The sequence below is a fragment of the Geotrypetes seraphini genome, chromosome 6 (genome assembly GCF_902459505.1).
Source record: "Geotrypetes seraphini chromosome 6, aGeoSer1.1, whole genome shotgun sequence".
Classification (NCBI taxonomy): Eukaryota; Metazoa; Chordata; class Amphibia; order Gymnophiona; family Dermophiidae; genus Geotrypetes; species Geotrypetes seraphini.
In genome coordinates this window covers 48579054-48594856 of record NC_047089.1, presented here as the reverse complement: position 1 = coordinate 48594856, position 15803 = coordinate 48579054, and the positions used below count along the sequence as shown (strand labels likewise).

Here is a 15803-nt window from a genome sequence, read left to right as displayed (position 1 = left end):
AAACAAGAATGTGCCTGGAGCTAGGGAGAGCAGAGCAGGGAAATGATCCACGCCCGTGGTCAATAGGGAGTCCAAATTGAAAATGAGTTAGACCTACCAATGAAAGGAAGTCTCACCTGTAGAGGAGAGTGAGAAGTGTGAAACAGTGAAGGGATGGGTGAGCTAAACCTGCATTAAACAGCAACTGGTTAGGGAAAAGTGCATTGAAGCTTGCTGGGGAGTGTAGGGAAATAGAAGTCTGGGTCAAGGAGAAATGAGAAATGGAACAGGCTACAACAGATTTAGAAAGTGAAGCAGGAAGAAAGATATTAAAACTCTCTGCTCCCAAATATAAAACATCAAATTATGCCTGTGCAAAAGGATAAAAAATTAAAAAGTGCAGAGGGAGGGAAAGTGGAGAAAGAGGAGTAAGGAAGAAAAAGAAATTAGGGGGAAAGTGATAAAAATTGAAGGAAAAAAAGTATTGTGTAGGTGATAAGCAGAGGTACTGGTTGGAGAAAAGTGCTGTAGATGAGAGAGTATGATGCTGATAAGCTGCAAAGGGGAGGAGAGAGTGACAGGACCTTAGCTTTTGATTTGTCCACATTATCTGCCCTGCTCTTGACATTTAGATACAGGCTGGTCATTCACTACCAGAAGTATTTTGCTTTTCTTTGTTGGATGCGGGGAAATTTATTGTGAGTTTTGAGTTCAAAAGCTGGCTCCTATGAATCTTGCTATAAGCACCGCATGAAATGCCAAGCTTCCAAGGGCCAGAAAAAGGCACATGGAGAGCCGGGTTCCGGCCCCAGAGCCATAGATTGGACAAGCCTGCATTAAAGGGAAAATAATATCTGCTAATGCTCTGACACAGCTTGATAACTACCCCCTTAAGAACTTCAGCCAGCCACAGAACTGTACGTATATACTATATAGCTCAATAAGTGCTGCTGAAAAAATGTATAATTCTGCTTTGAAAATCCACTTATAACTCTATACCTGGTATACAGACATTTAAGTTCAATTTCACTACTGAATGTACTGTATATCTTTTCACTTGCCCTCGCTCTGCCCTGCATTGCACCCTTTTCTCGATGAATAAATTTAGCTACTCTAAGGATAAACCTTCAGATTCTACATATCATGCCTAACTTTGTCAGTAATTCTAGTTGTTACAAGTCTTAACCCTAAAATCAGCTGGCTGATAGTGCCGAGGATGCAATAAAATTACATATAAGCAGTACATGAATTGGTTTATTTCCTTACCTCCTGTAAAAACTTCTCATTCATTTGAGTAAACTGATGCACAGGGGGCCTGATACCAGATACCATCAATCCAGAGCTGTACAGTCTTGGGTTCGGCAAGTCAGGTTTAAATTTGTCATAGAAAAGATTTGATGATTTGCTGTTACTGCTTAGCGTCATCGCTTCTTTTTGCACTGGAACACTGCATGCTGAAGGCCCAAATGGTAGCCCGCTGGTTTCAAATGGCGTATCAAGTCTGTCTATTGCCTGAGGATTTCTTCGAATGTAGGTAATGATTTTCGGTCTCACATGCTTGGGCTTAGGTACGACTGGATTTGTTTCCATTTTGTCTTCAGACTTCTCACTGTAACTGCTCTCTGCCTCACCCCTCTTAGGGGGACAAGGTTTGGAATGCACTAGTATGGGTTTGGGGATTCCACTATTGCAAGCAGTCTTGTTTGGTGCTTTAGGGGATATGTTTAATACCTGTGTACTCTCAGTGGGAGGTAGGACTGGGGATGGCAGTAGTCTATCGCTATGACTTGTACATAGGTCCCTTAAGCTGCAGTTTGACCTGATGGCCTGGTTGTTTATGCTGTTTGCTGCCACAGGGCATGAGGGACTGGGAGCGTGTAAGAAGGAACTGGTAGACTCCAAAGTCTTCCAGCTCTCTTCCACCTCGCCGGGATGCTGTTTCTCTACAGCTGCTGTCTGTCCTCTCTGAGGTGAAGAAGCTGATCCCTCCGCAACAGCTTTCCCATTAGCTCTCAGAAAATTGTTCTCACTGTCTGGATAGCTCAGATGCTCATCTGACACAGTGTCTTTATTCTGATGATCCCAAACAGGTTCTCTTCTTAAAATCACGTGCATATTCTCCATAGCTTTCAAAGACTTCTCTCCAGGCGGATGAACGATATGTACAAAAGACGTATGGGCACTTCCTGCCTGAAAACCAGTTGAGACAGCTTCATCCACACTTCTGTTTCTATTAGGCGACAGCTTACCACCGAACTTCTCATTGTCAGGGGCAGCGGTGACAGGAAACTGGGGTCGCTGCTCCTTGTCAGCTACCACATATTCTTCCCTGATCATGTGACTTGCCTTTTTGGAACTGTCATCGTTGTTACTTGAAAACATAGGGCACATGCTGTCGGCCATTAATCTGTCAGCAGTCTGAGCTCCAGCTTGGTCTAACAATGGAATCTCTACTTTATTGCATGTGTCTTGCAAATGGCACTCACCGGTATCTTCCCCCCATCTTTCCTCCGCCTGTGACAAAATGCTTCCTTTTTTTTTATATCCCACCAATTCTACTAGCATAACACTCTCAGTTTTTTGCTTTAGGGATTGTGTATGTGGCATCTCCAATTTTCTACAAATATCCCCCTGGGCTAAGTGTGCTTCTGATAAAGTAGAGGCTTCCTGAGGTTTGCCAGCTAAATTCTGATGATCTGTGTATGGAGGATGCCATGTGCTTTGTTTGTTCAAGTTTAAAGTCTTTCCCAGATCTGCTTGGAATTCCAAAATATTTGTTTTCTTCATTTCTGAGGTAGATGGTTTAGAATAAAATACAGTCTTTTTCTCTTCTGAGGTACTGTCAAGTGAATGACAAGCCAGGGCTAGAAACTGGTCCGCCAATGCTTTCGGCGATTTCTCAGTGCTGCCAATTGCATGGCACGGTGCTTCATTGGTTGAAGGTAAGTCCTTGAATGATAAACCAGCAATATACTCTGTTTTAAATGACTGTGTTCCAGCAGATGAACTACTGTATCCTCCCAAAGACAAGCCTTTGGATCCTTCAGTTTCCACTGTCTTCCCTGGGCTATCCTTGAAAAGATTCTGAGTAGTTTCACTATCACCACTCACAGGAAAATCTAAACTGGGGTCATTGATATCATTCCTCAACCTGAACCGAAACTGCCTGTGACAAACAGATGTAGTCTTTATCATATCCTTAGCATCATCAGTCATGTGATCTTCACTAGACGCCCTGTTTCTTGGATGCTGCTGGCTACAGTCCTGTAGAGCCATGTCAAAAACCTGAGATTCTTTACTGCATACTTGAAGCTTAATGGACTCCTTCCCCGACTGTGTAAAGTTCTCTGATCCATCAAAATACATGTTTTCCATTGGCTCTATGTCATCATATTGCTTGTGTTTTTCTAGCGTTCTCATATGCATCAAAATTTGGTTTGCATTTGCATCTCCTGTACTCACTCTGCTTTCATTGTTATTGTCTTCAAGATTTGAGCAGCAGGTCTTACTGGGAACCAGCGGTGAACTCATGCTGATGCTTTAGGCAAGCTCCAGATGGAAAATACACTCCTGTGGGACAAGGGCTTTTTTATTAACAAGACCGACAGTGAAAAGGCTTCAATTAAAATGTGAATTGTTAATCATTAGGCCAGGTTCTGCCTTTTCTTATTCTTGAACTTGCACTTGCCAGCTTCACCTACTGTTAATTATTTCAATTCATTTCACAAATATTCTTAAATCCAGGCAGTCTTGAGGTAATGGGAAGCGAGCCACAACTGCAGAGTTCCCTCTTACTGACAACCACTTAATCCATTTAACCTATAAATGAAAAAAGAGATAACAATCACTTAATCCATTTAACCTATAAATGAAAAAATAAGAGATAACAGTAGGTTGTTAGATCTTGCCATCACTGGCAACGCATAATAACAAGTGCTTGGTGTTGCATCTTTGGGATTTTTTTTTCCCCCAGTGCATTTCTGTTGCTCAATGTGGGGCATCCAGCTTCCAGCTCCAGAAGCCCCACTGGGCACTGTGAGCTCTATCCCAGCAACAGTTTTTGAACAAGAGGCATAGATCACAGTTCTCTCTGGAGCCTGGTGCTTTACACCGAACATTGGGAAGGCAGTAGATGTTATTTCTGAAGGGTACCGGTATTTATCCCCGACTGACCCATAGATGAACATTTAGGTACAGAATCAAAGCAGGGCATCAGTCTATGGTGCTACCACAGGACCATCTGGCCATCTCTACTTCATGTATCTAGTTTCATTCATTCTATGACGTTTCCATGTTGCAGGTGCCCTAAGCTCAAAATAACAATTCGTATGCAAGGTTTGTTATTTACTTCTCATAATAATGTATCAAAAACGATTATCTGCAGTTCTTAGATGAAATACTTAATAGATTTGAATATACAGTATAATGCAGGGTGCCCATAAAAATACTTCTTGATTTTAAATGGTTACAAAATCAAAACTTATTGGAATATGTTTATAAATAAGATGACAGCAAATGCAAGTCCCAAAAAGCACAGTTAGCAAAACCTTTCGCAATCGCTTGCCCTTTCAACCCTTATAAGCTGCAATTGGTGCAGAAGTTACAACTTTCAAACAATGCAACGCGACAAAATGACCAGGTGTTCCTCAAGTGGCCCCCGAGATCATTACTGTTTGTGACTTTCTCCTTTGGGGGTATATGAAAGAGAGTGTACATTATCTTCACTACCCGAAACTATGGATGATCTGCAAGAACGCGTCACTAAAGCTATAAACGCAATCATGCCGGATGTGCTTTGGAGAGTCTGGTCCGAGCTCGATTATCACATCAATGTTTATCGAATAACAGGTGGGGTGCATATCGAGTGTATGTAATCGACAGATGAGTTGATGAAACTGTAGCCTCAAAGGTGAAAGAATATTCCAATAAATGTTGGTTCTGTAACCATTTAAAATCAAGGAGTGTTTTTGTGGGCAACCTGTATGTTGACTTTTTTATTCAGTCAGTTTGAAAAATGCAGACAGAATCCACATATGCATAAGATGGAGAGGACCCACACGGTCCATGTTTTGATGACCAAGCCTTCCTCAGGGGGTCCTAGATAGTGCTATAAGGTCAGAGAAAGCAAATGTGGATGCAGAGAAATCAACATAAAACCAACTCATAAGACAGTGCGGCAAAAACTGCGTTCTGCCAGTATAACAAAAAAACTTCTTGTTATAATGTATCAAAAATTATTATCTGCAGTTCTTAAATGAAATACTGTACTTAATTGGTTTGAATATACAGTATATGTTGAGACACACAGGAAGGAGGAGGAACAGATACAGTATTTGTAAGCGCACTAAAAGGAAAAGAAATTCTATTTAGAGGCTCAGTCAGAAATCAGTATTGATAACAAGGATCTTATGAATGAAATGTAAAGAGGAGACATGTTATCGACTCAGATAACAAGAGGTGAATGTGTTTATTTTGTCCTTTCATAGACTTATTGAAATCTCTGGTAAATAGAGGACCAGATTCGACAAATGGTGTCCAAAGTTAGGAGCCATTAAAATCCACATTAAGCACCAATTCTATTACGATCATTTAGCGCTAAGCAACCTTTACAGAGCAGCACTTAGTGCCGATTTCCGCACCCTACTTTGGGCATGAGGAAATGCACCTCCTGAAACCTGATGGAAATCCCAGCGCCCAACTGAAGGGAGTTGGGAGTGGAAATTCAAACATTCTAGAACATTGTGCCTAATTCCTGGGAATGCTCTTGACCTACGCATACCCCTCCCGTGGCCCCTTTCAAGCTGCATGCTCTGAAATTTAGGAACCCAGGGCCAGATTCTCAAAACTTTGTGGTAAAAAACCGATTGCCCGCTGTCAAAGCTGCTATTTCAAAAAAACATACATGCAAATGAGGTTGGCGGAGAGTAGCGAAGGTTCGATAAATTTACATGAGATGAGTTGCTGGTGATAGTGATCGGCACATGCGCAGAATATACCATGAAAAAGGTATAAATGTGCGCATGTGCTGGAAAAAGCAATGCTGTAAGTGGCGTGTCAATCATAGGCGTGCAGAGATCCTGGATGGGAAGGGAAGGGAGTGGAGATGCAACATCGGCTTTCAACAAGCGTGCATAAGACATGCCAGTGTTCCACACAGATGTCTAATAAATAGACTGAGTGCTCTCGGAATTGGTCTCAAAGTGACGGGGTGGGTCAAGAACTGGTTGAGTGGAAGGTGACAGAGGGTAGTGATCAATGGAGATCACCCTGAGGAAAGGGATGTTACTAGTGGTGTGACTCAAGGTTCTGTTCTTTGGCATGTTCTTTTTAACATTTTTATAAACATTATTACTGAAGGGCTGTCAGGTAAGATTTGCCTCTTTGCGGATACCCAAATCTGCAATAGAGTAGACATCCCAGATGGTGTGAATAACATGAAGAAAGCCTGGCGAAGCTTGAAGAATGATCTGAAATTTGGCTGCTAAGATTAAATGCTAAGAAATGCAAGGTCATGCATTTGGGCTGCAAAAACCCGAGTGAACGGTACAGATTAGGGGGTGAAGAACTTATGTGCACGACAGAAGAGCGGGACTTGGGTGTGATCATATGTGATGATCTTAAGGTGGCCAAACAGTTTGAAAAGGTGACAGCGGAAGCTAGAAGGATGTTAGGTTGCATAGGGAGAGGTATGGCCAGTAGGAAAAAGGAGGTATTGATGTCCTGTATAAGACTTTGGTGAGACCTCATTTAGAATATTGTGTACAATTCTGGAGGCCACACCTTCAAAAAGATATAAAAAGGATGGAGTCTGTCCAGAGGAAGGCTACTAAAATGGTGAATGGTCTTCGTCATAAGGCGTATGGGGACAGACTTAAAGATCTCAATCTGTATACTTTGGAAGAAAGGCGGGAGAGGAGAGATATGATAGAGATATTCAAATACCTACATGATGTAAATGTGCATGAGTCGATATTCTTTCATTTGAAAGGAAGCTCTGGAATGAGATGGCATAGGATGAAGTTAAGAGGTGATAGGCTCAGGAGTAATCTAAGGAAATACTTTTTTACAGAAAGGGTGGCAGATGCATGGATCAGTCTCCTGAAAGAGGTGGTAGAGACAGAGACTGTGTCTGAATTCAAGAAAGCATAGGATAGGCACGTAGGATCTCTTAGAGAGAGGAAGAGATAATGGTTACTGCGGATTGTCACAGTCCTATCCCGAAGGTACAGCTTGTGCCAGAACAGGTTTTTGCTAAACCTGGGTTAGCCATACAGAAAGCTAACCACGGGGATAGGATTGTGACCAAAGCTAGAGAGAAATCTATGTTGCCCTTGTTTCCTGATGAAACTGATCTCCAGGGAATAGAGGAAGGTGAGGAGAACAGCTTAGAACAGCCCAGGAGGAATTCTCCTCCCTCTGTGAGTTCTCAGCTGAAGGGAATAATTAAAAGCCCCAAGAAAGCTAGGAAAACAGTGCAGGCTGCCCCTCCCCCTCAGAGAGCAGGGCGTGTTCACCTTGAGAATTTAGAGGCTGCTCTGAGAAGGAGAAAGGCAGTCTACTCTAAGCCAGCCCAGAGAGAGGTCGCTCCTGATTGTTCTCCTGAGTTCCAGGACGTAGAAATGATTGAAGCAGACACAGACCCTGTGGCCAGCCAGTCAGCAGTGCCAGAACCCAAGGACTGTTTAGAGCTTACCGGACTGCCTGAAGATATCTTCATGGAAGAGAGTTAAGTGGCAGGGCTGGGTAGTGTAAAATAGAACAGTATCTCTTTGCTGGTATATGGTTTAGGAAAGGTGTTCTGCTGGGAACTGAAAGGGACTTGTGCTGGCTTGTTTATTTGAAGAAGAAAAAAAGAAGAAAAACGTTTTTGTTTGCTGAACTAAAGGTTCTAGGGTTGCATGGACTGTGACTGTTATAGTGTGCAGGAGGGAAGTAATCTATGGGGAGAATCCACTTTCCATACTGGTTGGGTTTGTGGGGCCATTTGTGGCATTCTGTACTAACAGAAAGTTTAATTGTGGATTCACTTACTCCCCTCCCCCATCAGCTGCGATTGAACTGGTGGGGACCAAGCCTGTCTACTTCTAAGGCTTGGACACAGCACAGTAGTGCTTGTTAACATTGCTCTGCTTACTGGACTGACTTTAAAGCAGTAGTACTTTGGAATTGACCCTTTCCTTCTGAAGTCAATAGGATTGCAGAGGGTGTTTATGTTGCTTTTATATAATTACCTGATGAAAGGTGAGAGCTGAGTTCTGACTTTGTTTTTTTTACTATCAGCTCTATTTTTGTTTCCTGGACTTATGTTTTGTTTGGGAGCTGAGACTTATTGAAAGTCAATCCTGGGCATCAAATCCCAATAAAGTGTTTGGTATTGGAAATGTAAACTGACTTTTTTTAAATTTTGTATTTCATGCCTGAGAGTGAATTTGGACCAGTAGGACTTCCTTCTTTACGGGAAGCACGCGGAAGGAGCACTATCGTGAGCGGGGATAAGGGCCTAATGGAGTTATAGGAACCGGCCCCGCTACAGGATGGGCAGACTGGATGGGTCATTTGGCCTTTATCTACCATCATGTTTCTATGTTTCTGTGTTTCAGTAGAGAAGTCATTCCCAATGTGGCTTGCATACATTTGGAGCATAAGAGAGAAAACAGTTTCTGCACTGGCTATTATTTTGTAATTAATTAACTATTCCCACTGTTGAAAGTAGGATAATCCTTACTACTCTAGGTGCAGCTTTACCATGACTCTTCAACTCCTCCAGTCACTAAGGGCCGTTAATAAATTACCACGCCATAATTAAAGGATCCCTATTCACAGAGGGTGGGTGTGTGTGTGTGGGGGGGGGGGGGGCTGCTTCAATATTGTGTTTCCAAAGGCTAGGGCCAGGCAGGTTCCCTGGAGTCCTGCAAAGCTTGTCTATGCCTCTCTATTGAATATGTGATAGTGAAATATCATCCCCTACTGGCAAGACTGTATAAAGGACTCCCATTCAGCTAAAAATGGAATACAAATGTTTTAAATAAATACATATGCTATAAGAATCACTGAATCTGGGGCATCCCCCTAAGCACTGGAAAGCAAGTGTAATTATATGGCCTAATAATAAACATATTCCGCTTCTTCATGCTGTCAATCTGTAGCAGTTCTGTTAAGATACATTATTTCCATGTGGTACTGGTAACTAATGCTAGCGTTCTGGAACTACCATAGTAACATGAGTATTGATATTAAAAATGAACATCTGCATAAAGAAGAACCATTATTTTCAAGCTACATTACTGATACTTAGGTTCCATTTATCACATACTTTTAATGCATTTCAAAAAATCTGAAATGTTATGTTGTTATGCTAGGTTTTCTATTCTGCCTTTACCTATTCAGTTCAAGGTTGGATTACATTACAAGAGGTTGGGTCAGTTACCCAGGAAGTAACAATGGATAGAAGAACATTTAATTTTGATCGATCAGTCCCTCACACATCTTTCCACTGCGTTATTGCGTTGATTTTTTTAAAAACTGGTTTCAGCGGGAGCTGTCCAGAACCTAGTGCTGAACAGCAGTGGCTGTATTATCCACTGCTAAAAATTATATAGTTTCTCCTCTACAACTGCCAAAGATTTGCATTTTACTGATCTTTTAGGTTTTACTAGTAGACTAGTTATTTCCTCTGTTGTATTTTTATAATTCATAGTTTACTCGTTAAACCAAGATGGGAAAAAAATAAAGCTTAAGAATCTGGGAAGATGTAAATTTCTCTTCACTCCACTAGTTTCCCCTCTTACTTTCAGTTTACTTTCTGGGCTTTCAGACTCAAAACAGAACAAGTCAGCTATTAGAAATTCTACTAATCCTGTTGCATTCCCTACAGAAAACTCTTCACTCTGTTTAGCTAATCAACATTGGAAATCTCACTTACTCAAGTACTTGCTTCAGATGCAAAACAAAAGGTTATAGCACAATAAGCTCTGTAATAGTGTAGACACCTCGGAGGGTGTGGATAACATGAGGCTGGATCTAGCAAAGCTTGATGAGTGATCTGGTAACTGGCAATTAAGATTTAATGCTAAAAAATGCAAGGTCATGGACTGCAAACATCTAGGAGAACATTATAGTATTGGAGGTGAAGTATTTCTGTGTATGGAAGAAGAGCTGGCTTGGGGGTGATTGTACCTTATGATCTCAGGGTGGCAAAACAGGTAGAAAAGATGACAGTCAAAGCCAAGAAGATGTTTGGGTGCATAAGGAGAGGAGTAGCCAGTAGGAAATTTATAGAATTGAAAGAAAAAGGTTTTCAACTCTTTCTTAAACTGCACCAAATTTCATATTGTGCGTAGTGTTAAAGGTAGGAAATTCTAGAGCTTTGGTCCAGCAACTCTTCAAATTTCACATTAAAATTTGAGACGTCAAATAAGACAATGACAGCCGATCTTAAAACCCTTGCGGGCTGATGCATTTGTAAATTAGCAGAAATAATTATAGAAACATCATTAAATGTTTAGTGCTTTTTTTAAACCAACAGCAAGATCTTAAACTGGAGTTGCCACTCTATCAGAAGCTAATGCAGCTTCATTACCATTGGTAAAATGTGATCGTGGCGTAAAGAACCATTTACAGCATATGTAGTGGCATTCTGTACTACTCTTCAACATATGTCATGGCATACCTAAAAACAGACTGTTACAATAATCAAAACAAGGGATAATTAAACTCTGAATAACATTCCTAAAATTAGAACCATTTAAATAGTCTCTCAGTTATCTGGCAATCTCTTATTTCGTTTGTAGATCACCATTTTTCTTCCATGCCTGGAAGTTGGATCATGACACCTACGAGCCGGTGTATGCTCATAGGTCCTTCAGTGGGTCCCAAACTACATGCTGGGGAAGCAGAATTTCTAAGGGGATTGTGACTAACAGAGCCTATTCTCCCTCCCTGCCTCCTCTTGCCACTATGACCACCATTGATACTGGGAAGCAAACAAGTAGCAGCAGCCCTGTGCTCTTGAAGAGAGTATCCTAAACTGTTAAGATGTATTGTTTTCAAAAGAAGAAATATTCTAGAGTGAGGAATTAGGGAGAATAAAGACTTTAGGTACAGGACTTCTTTTATGGTTCCTGTGTACATCCAAGTGCTGATAGCCAAATCAACTTTCTAGACATGTAGTGGGATTTATTATGCCTTTGAATGCCCAGGACTGAAAGGGGCGTACCTGGAGGAGTGGGCAGGGTAGTATTTAAGCAGGATGTGGGCCAACTTAGACCTAGATGTCCAGCAGGGATAACTGAATGTTTTACTAGACATCCTGGATGAAACTTTGATGTTGGGAGTTAGATGATGTGAAAACAGGTATAAGTGACAAAAAAGAATCCAAAGTGACCAGATAACCACTGCAGAGACAAAGTAAAGACCCTCACACACTCCCCCAGTGTTCACTGACCCCCCCCCCCTCACATACCAAGAAAAGATCAGAATAAAAAAGAACATGCCTGTCTCCTGAACATCAGCACCTGGTATAGGAAAACCTAGTAGAGCTGCATGCAGGTGTCTTAAATAGCATGGGGGTTGGGCTAGTGAACCATAGAGAGGAATAGCAAGTCCCATAAGCCTGTCTAACCACATCCAAATGGTCTTGTTCTGGGCGTTTGGTACTTTCCCACTCTCTCTCCCTGCCTTGTGCCCTGGGTAAAACCTCTATTCCCCTCCATGCAGCATTTCTCTCTTCCATCCTCCATTATCATATGCAACATTTCTTTCTCTCTTCCCATGCACCATCTCTCCCTGCCTTCCACCCTATCTCCAACATTTCTCCTCTCTTCTCCATGCATGTCTCCCTCCCCTCCACCACATGCAGGATTTCTCCCTCTCACCCCTTTCTACCTCTTTGTTACATCTCCCTTCCTTTTCTCCAGCCCATGTCCAACAATTCTTCCTCTATCCTCTCTCACCCCCCCCCATATGCAGCAGTTTTTCATCCCTCCCTCCCATCCCCCTGTGCAGCACCTCTGGATCCAACCAACCCCCCCCTCCCAATCCCACTGTGAGATTTTTGCGACCTGCTCCACCAGAGCTTCTCTCTGCTGCCTGTTCAGAGCATTCTCTCATTATCGAGAGCCCCACACCACTGGCCACCAGGGCAGTACTGGAGGCCCCCGGTAAGTGCGGGATGGGGTTAGTTCAAATATAAATCCCCATTTTTTGGCCCAAAAATCTCAGTTTAAATTTGAGTATATTATGGTATATTTTTTAGCAAGAGAGTGCAATGCTGGAGATTCAAGCGCATAAAATTACCCAAAGGAGATCTTAAACCTTTTCTTTGATTTAGAAGTGTTATAATACTTGTTGCAACCATTTCACATTGATTTTATGAGCAATTTGCCGTTTTACTTTTTATCACTCTTCTTTAGGAAGATTTGATTTTTAGGACAGCTCTTGTCTCCATTGGCCAGTTTGCCTATTTCCTTATTCTGCTTATTATTAGTATTCCATCCATAAAGGTTATCATAGAGGGAAACTTTTACAGTCTCTGTGCCATTAGTTAGCGTGAGGAAGTTAAAGGTATAATTTTAGCCATAGATGTTATAAATTGATTAAGTATCCACCTCTGAAGGAACTCTCAGTCCCAACAAATGAGGGAGCTGCTACAGTAATATATAGTCTTTTGCAACTACACAGCCCTTTTAAAAACAATGTACATACAACCGATTCAGTCATCTTCATTATAATATTACGGTATAATGAAGGTGCAGAGCTCTTTCAGAGCAATTTGTGTATTTTGCATTAACGATTAACTTATCTAAGTACTAAAAATAAAAGACTATTTGACCTAAAAAAACAACAACCCTACATTACTGTTTTAACTAGCTGTCACAATTTAGCACTGGTGCTAGTTTTCCATATGAAGAGGGAGGCAGAGTGGGGAGCGGGAGCTGAGGATTAGTGCATGAGAAGAGACAGTGAGGGACCTGGGCGTTCTGATCAACAAGTCGATGAAGCCGTCTACGCAATGTGCAAAAGCGGCGAACAGAATGCTAGGAATGATAAAGAAGGGGATCACAAACAGATCGGAGAAGGTTATCATGCCGCTGGTGCACCCCCACCTGGAGTACTGTGTCCAGTACTGGTCGCCATACATGAAGAAGGACACGGTACTATTTGAAAGGGTCCAGAGAAGAGCGACTAAAATGGTTAAGGGGTTGGAGGAGTTACCGTACAGTGAGAGATTAGAGAAATTGGGCCTCTTCTCCCTCGAACAGAGGAGATTGAGAGGGGACATGATAGAAACATTCAAGGTACTGAAGGGAATAGACTTAATAGATAAGGGCAGGTTGTTCACCCTCTCCAAGGTAGGGAGAACGAGAGGGCACTCTCTAAAGTTGAAAGGGAGTAGATTCTGTACGAATGAAAGGAAGTTCTTCTTCACCCAGAGAGTGGTGGAAAACTGGAACGCTCTTCCAGAAGCTGTTATAGGGGAAAACACCCTCCCTTTTATAGGGGAAAACTGTGAATGACATGATTCAAGACAAAGTTAGACAAGTTCCTGCTGAACTAGAACGTACGCAAGTAGGGCTAGTCTCAGTTAGGGCGCTGATCTTTGACCAGAGGGCCGCCACGTGAGTGGACTGCTGGGCACGATGGACCACTGGTCTGACCCAGCAGTGGCAATTCTTATGTTCTTATGTAAAAAGTGAAAGTGTGAGTGAGAACAGATTTTTCAAGTTGCTCTGGGCAGGCCACATCATTGGAGAGGACCTCCTCCAAGTCCAACATATGAATACTAGCCATTCTCTCTGGTGACAGTCCTGAGTTCCTTTTTTTGGTCAAAGTGGTCCCACTTAAAAATATTAAAGGACACTAATCTAAGGGCTTCGGAATCACATGCTGTATTTATGCCTAATTACTGCTTAGCTTGTCTCTTTTCTCTTTCCTATCCTACATCTTTGCTGGAATTCTATTCAGAACACGAGCAAAGCAGAATGCCTTATCTTACCCTTGAAAGAAGCATTATGCACAAAGTCCCTCCAGCATGTATCTGCTTTATTAATTGAAAACAACCAGCCAGTTTTATTTTTTTGCAGTAGTGGGCAGAAAATGTACTGGTGCTGAGTGAACTGTAAATCACCTTGATTCGGATGAAGAAGCAGTTTATCTAGTCTTCCAAACACTTTAGGAAAATTAAATCTCATCCTTTAAAATTTTAAGTGAAAGTAAATTATTATTATGACAGCTATTTTTTTTTAACTTGGTTTAAGTCCAAGGTTTTCCACACACTATTTTTGGTGGCTATGCAGTGTGCAGAAGAATTCTAAAGTAGCCTCATTTTATTGTGACCTATATAACATAAATGGTTCTATGCGTGCTGTGGACCATCAAGAGAACTAATAATCAATTTTGGAAGAGATCAGACCAGACATGATAAAATTACGACTATCTTAATTTTGTCGCACTGTTAGAAGAGAGAGATCAATAGAGAAGAACATCATGTTTCGGAAGATCGAAGGAACTAGGCAAAGAGGACAACTTGCAACTAGGTGGCTGGACACATTGATAACTACTAGAGATGATGCTGGAGGACCTCGTCGGACTTGCGCTTGACTGACTTCTTTTTCAATCTTTAATTCAAGTCGATAGGTCTCAAACTCGAGTTGATGGCACCTAACACACACAAACACTCAAGAAAGGAACTCATTTTTTCTCTGTCTTACTTTTAACCAGGCATTTTCCTTCAGTTTCTCGATGCTTCCATCTCAAATGGATCCAGTGATAGGAAGGGTCTGTTGCCAGAAGCCTGCATTTGAAATTACCTAAAAATTCTTCCTCATTTCATATCCCTTTTCTCCCAACATATCCAGTCTATTCCTGAGTTTTTTGTTTTTTTTTTGGAGCCCTGCAGTCACAGGCCACTAGGTTTCATCTTTAAGCAATGGCCATGACTTACTCCTCAGGTCTGCCTCAGGTTGAAAGTTTAAGAACTTAGAAGAAAAAAAAAACCTGGGAAAATCCAATATGGTTGCCGCTGCTGAATTTTAGTGCTAAAAAACTGTTTAAAATCACCTCAGGGCTGTCCAAACATCTCAAAAAAATAGGATATTAGGAGAGGGGACCACGGCATTAGCAGTAGAAACAGTTAAAAACAGTTTTTACAGACCCCCCCCCTCCGATTTTTCCCACAGGCTGTCACAACCTTACTCACAGACCATGTGCTGGGAAAATGGTGCTGCAGCTAACTGTTTCAGCTCCTCTCAGGTGTAGCATTTCTAGGAGAGGGCCTCTGCCTCTAGTCATTCAGCCACTTCTCTGGGATCTTCAGGCTGCCAGTCAGACCTCAACAGACCAAACCTTAACTCCCCCAACCTCTCATGAAAAAGAGGGGGGATATGAAATGCAATCAGCACTGTGAGCACCCCAAAGGAACGCTATTAGTATCTAAACAGCCTGTGCTCCAGCCTCTGACCAAGTCAAAAGGGCGAACAAACATCAAGGGAACAGACCCTGAGCCCCACTAATTTTCAGCAGGCTGGCTGAAACAGGTCCCCGAAAGATACACTTGCCAGCTGCAGATTTCAAATCTGTTCCTCTGCACGCTGGCAGAGTAGACCCTTATCAAAAGGGATCTCTGATTTCACAAAAAAGACTGTAACTAGAGTGGAAAACTGCAAAATATAAAATAAGTAAACTGAGCAGATCAGAAGACACCTTTCATGCTCGCTTTCAGAAAGAGAAAATGCAGGGATAGCAGACTCCTGGGAGAAGAAGGAGGTTTCAAAAACTGTGAATGACATAATTCTGTAGGATGCTCGTGAGAATGGACAGAGCACCCT

The 15803-nt window shown here is 41.9% G+C and overlaps 1 protein-coding gene across 2 annotated transcripts in view; it reads right to left on the bottom strand.

Moving 5' to 3' along the window:
* Nucleotides 1-15803, bottom strand: part of MTUS2 (microtubule associated scaffold protein 2) — a 550182-nt gene that overhangs the window by 360886 nt on the left and 173493 nt on the right. For both annotated transcript variants that reach the window (XM_033950272.1, XM_033950273.1), the window contains exon 2: nt 1246-3798. In XM_033950272.1, coding sequence (XP_033806163.1) covers nt 1246-3510 — 2265 coding nt within the window. In that variant the 5' untranslated portion in view covers nt 3511-3798. The remainder of the gene's footprint in view (nt 1-1245; nt 3799-15803) is intronic.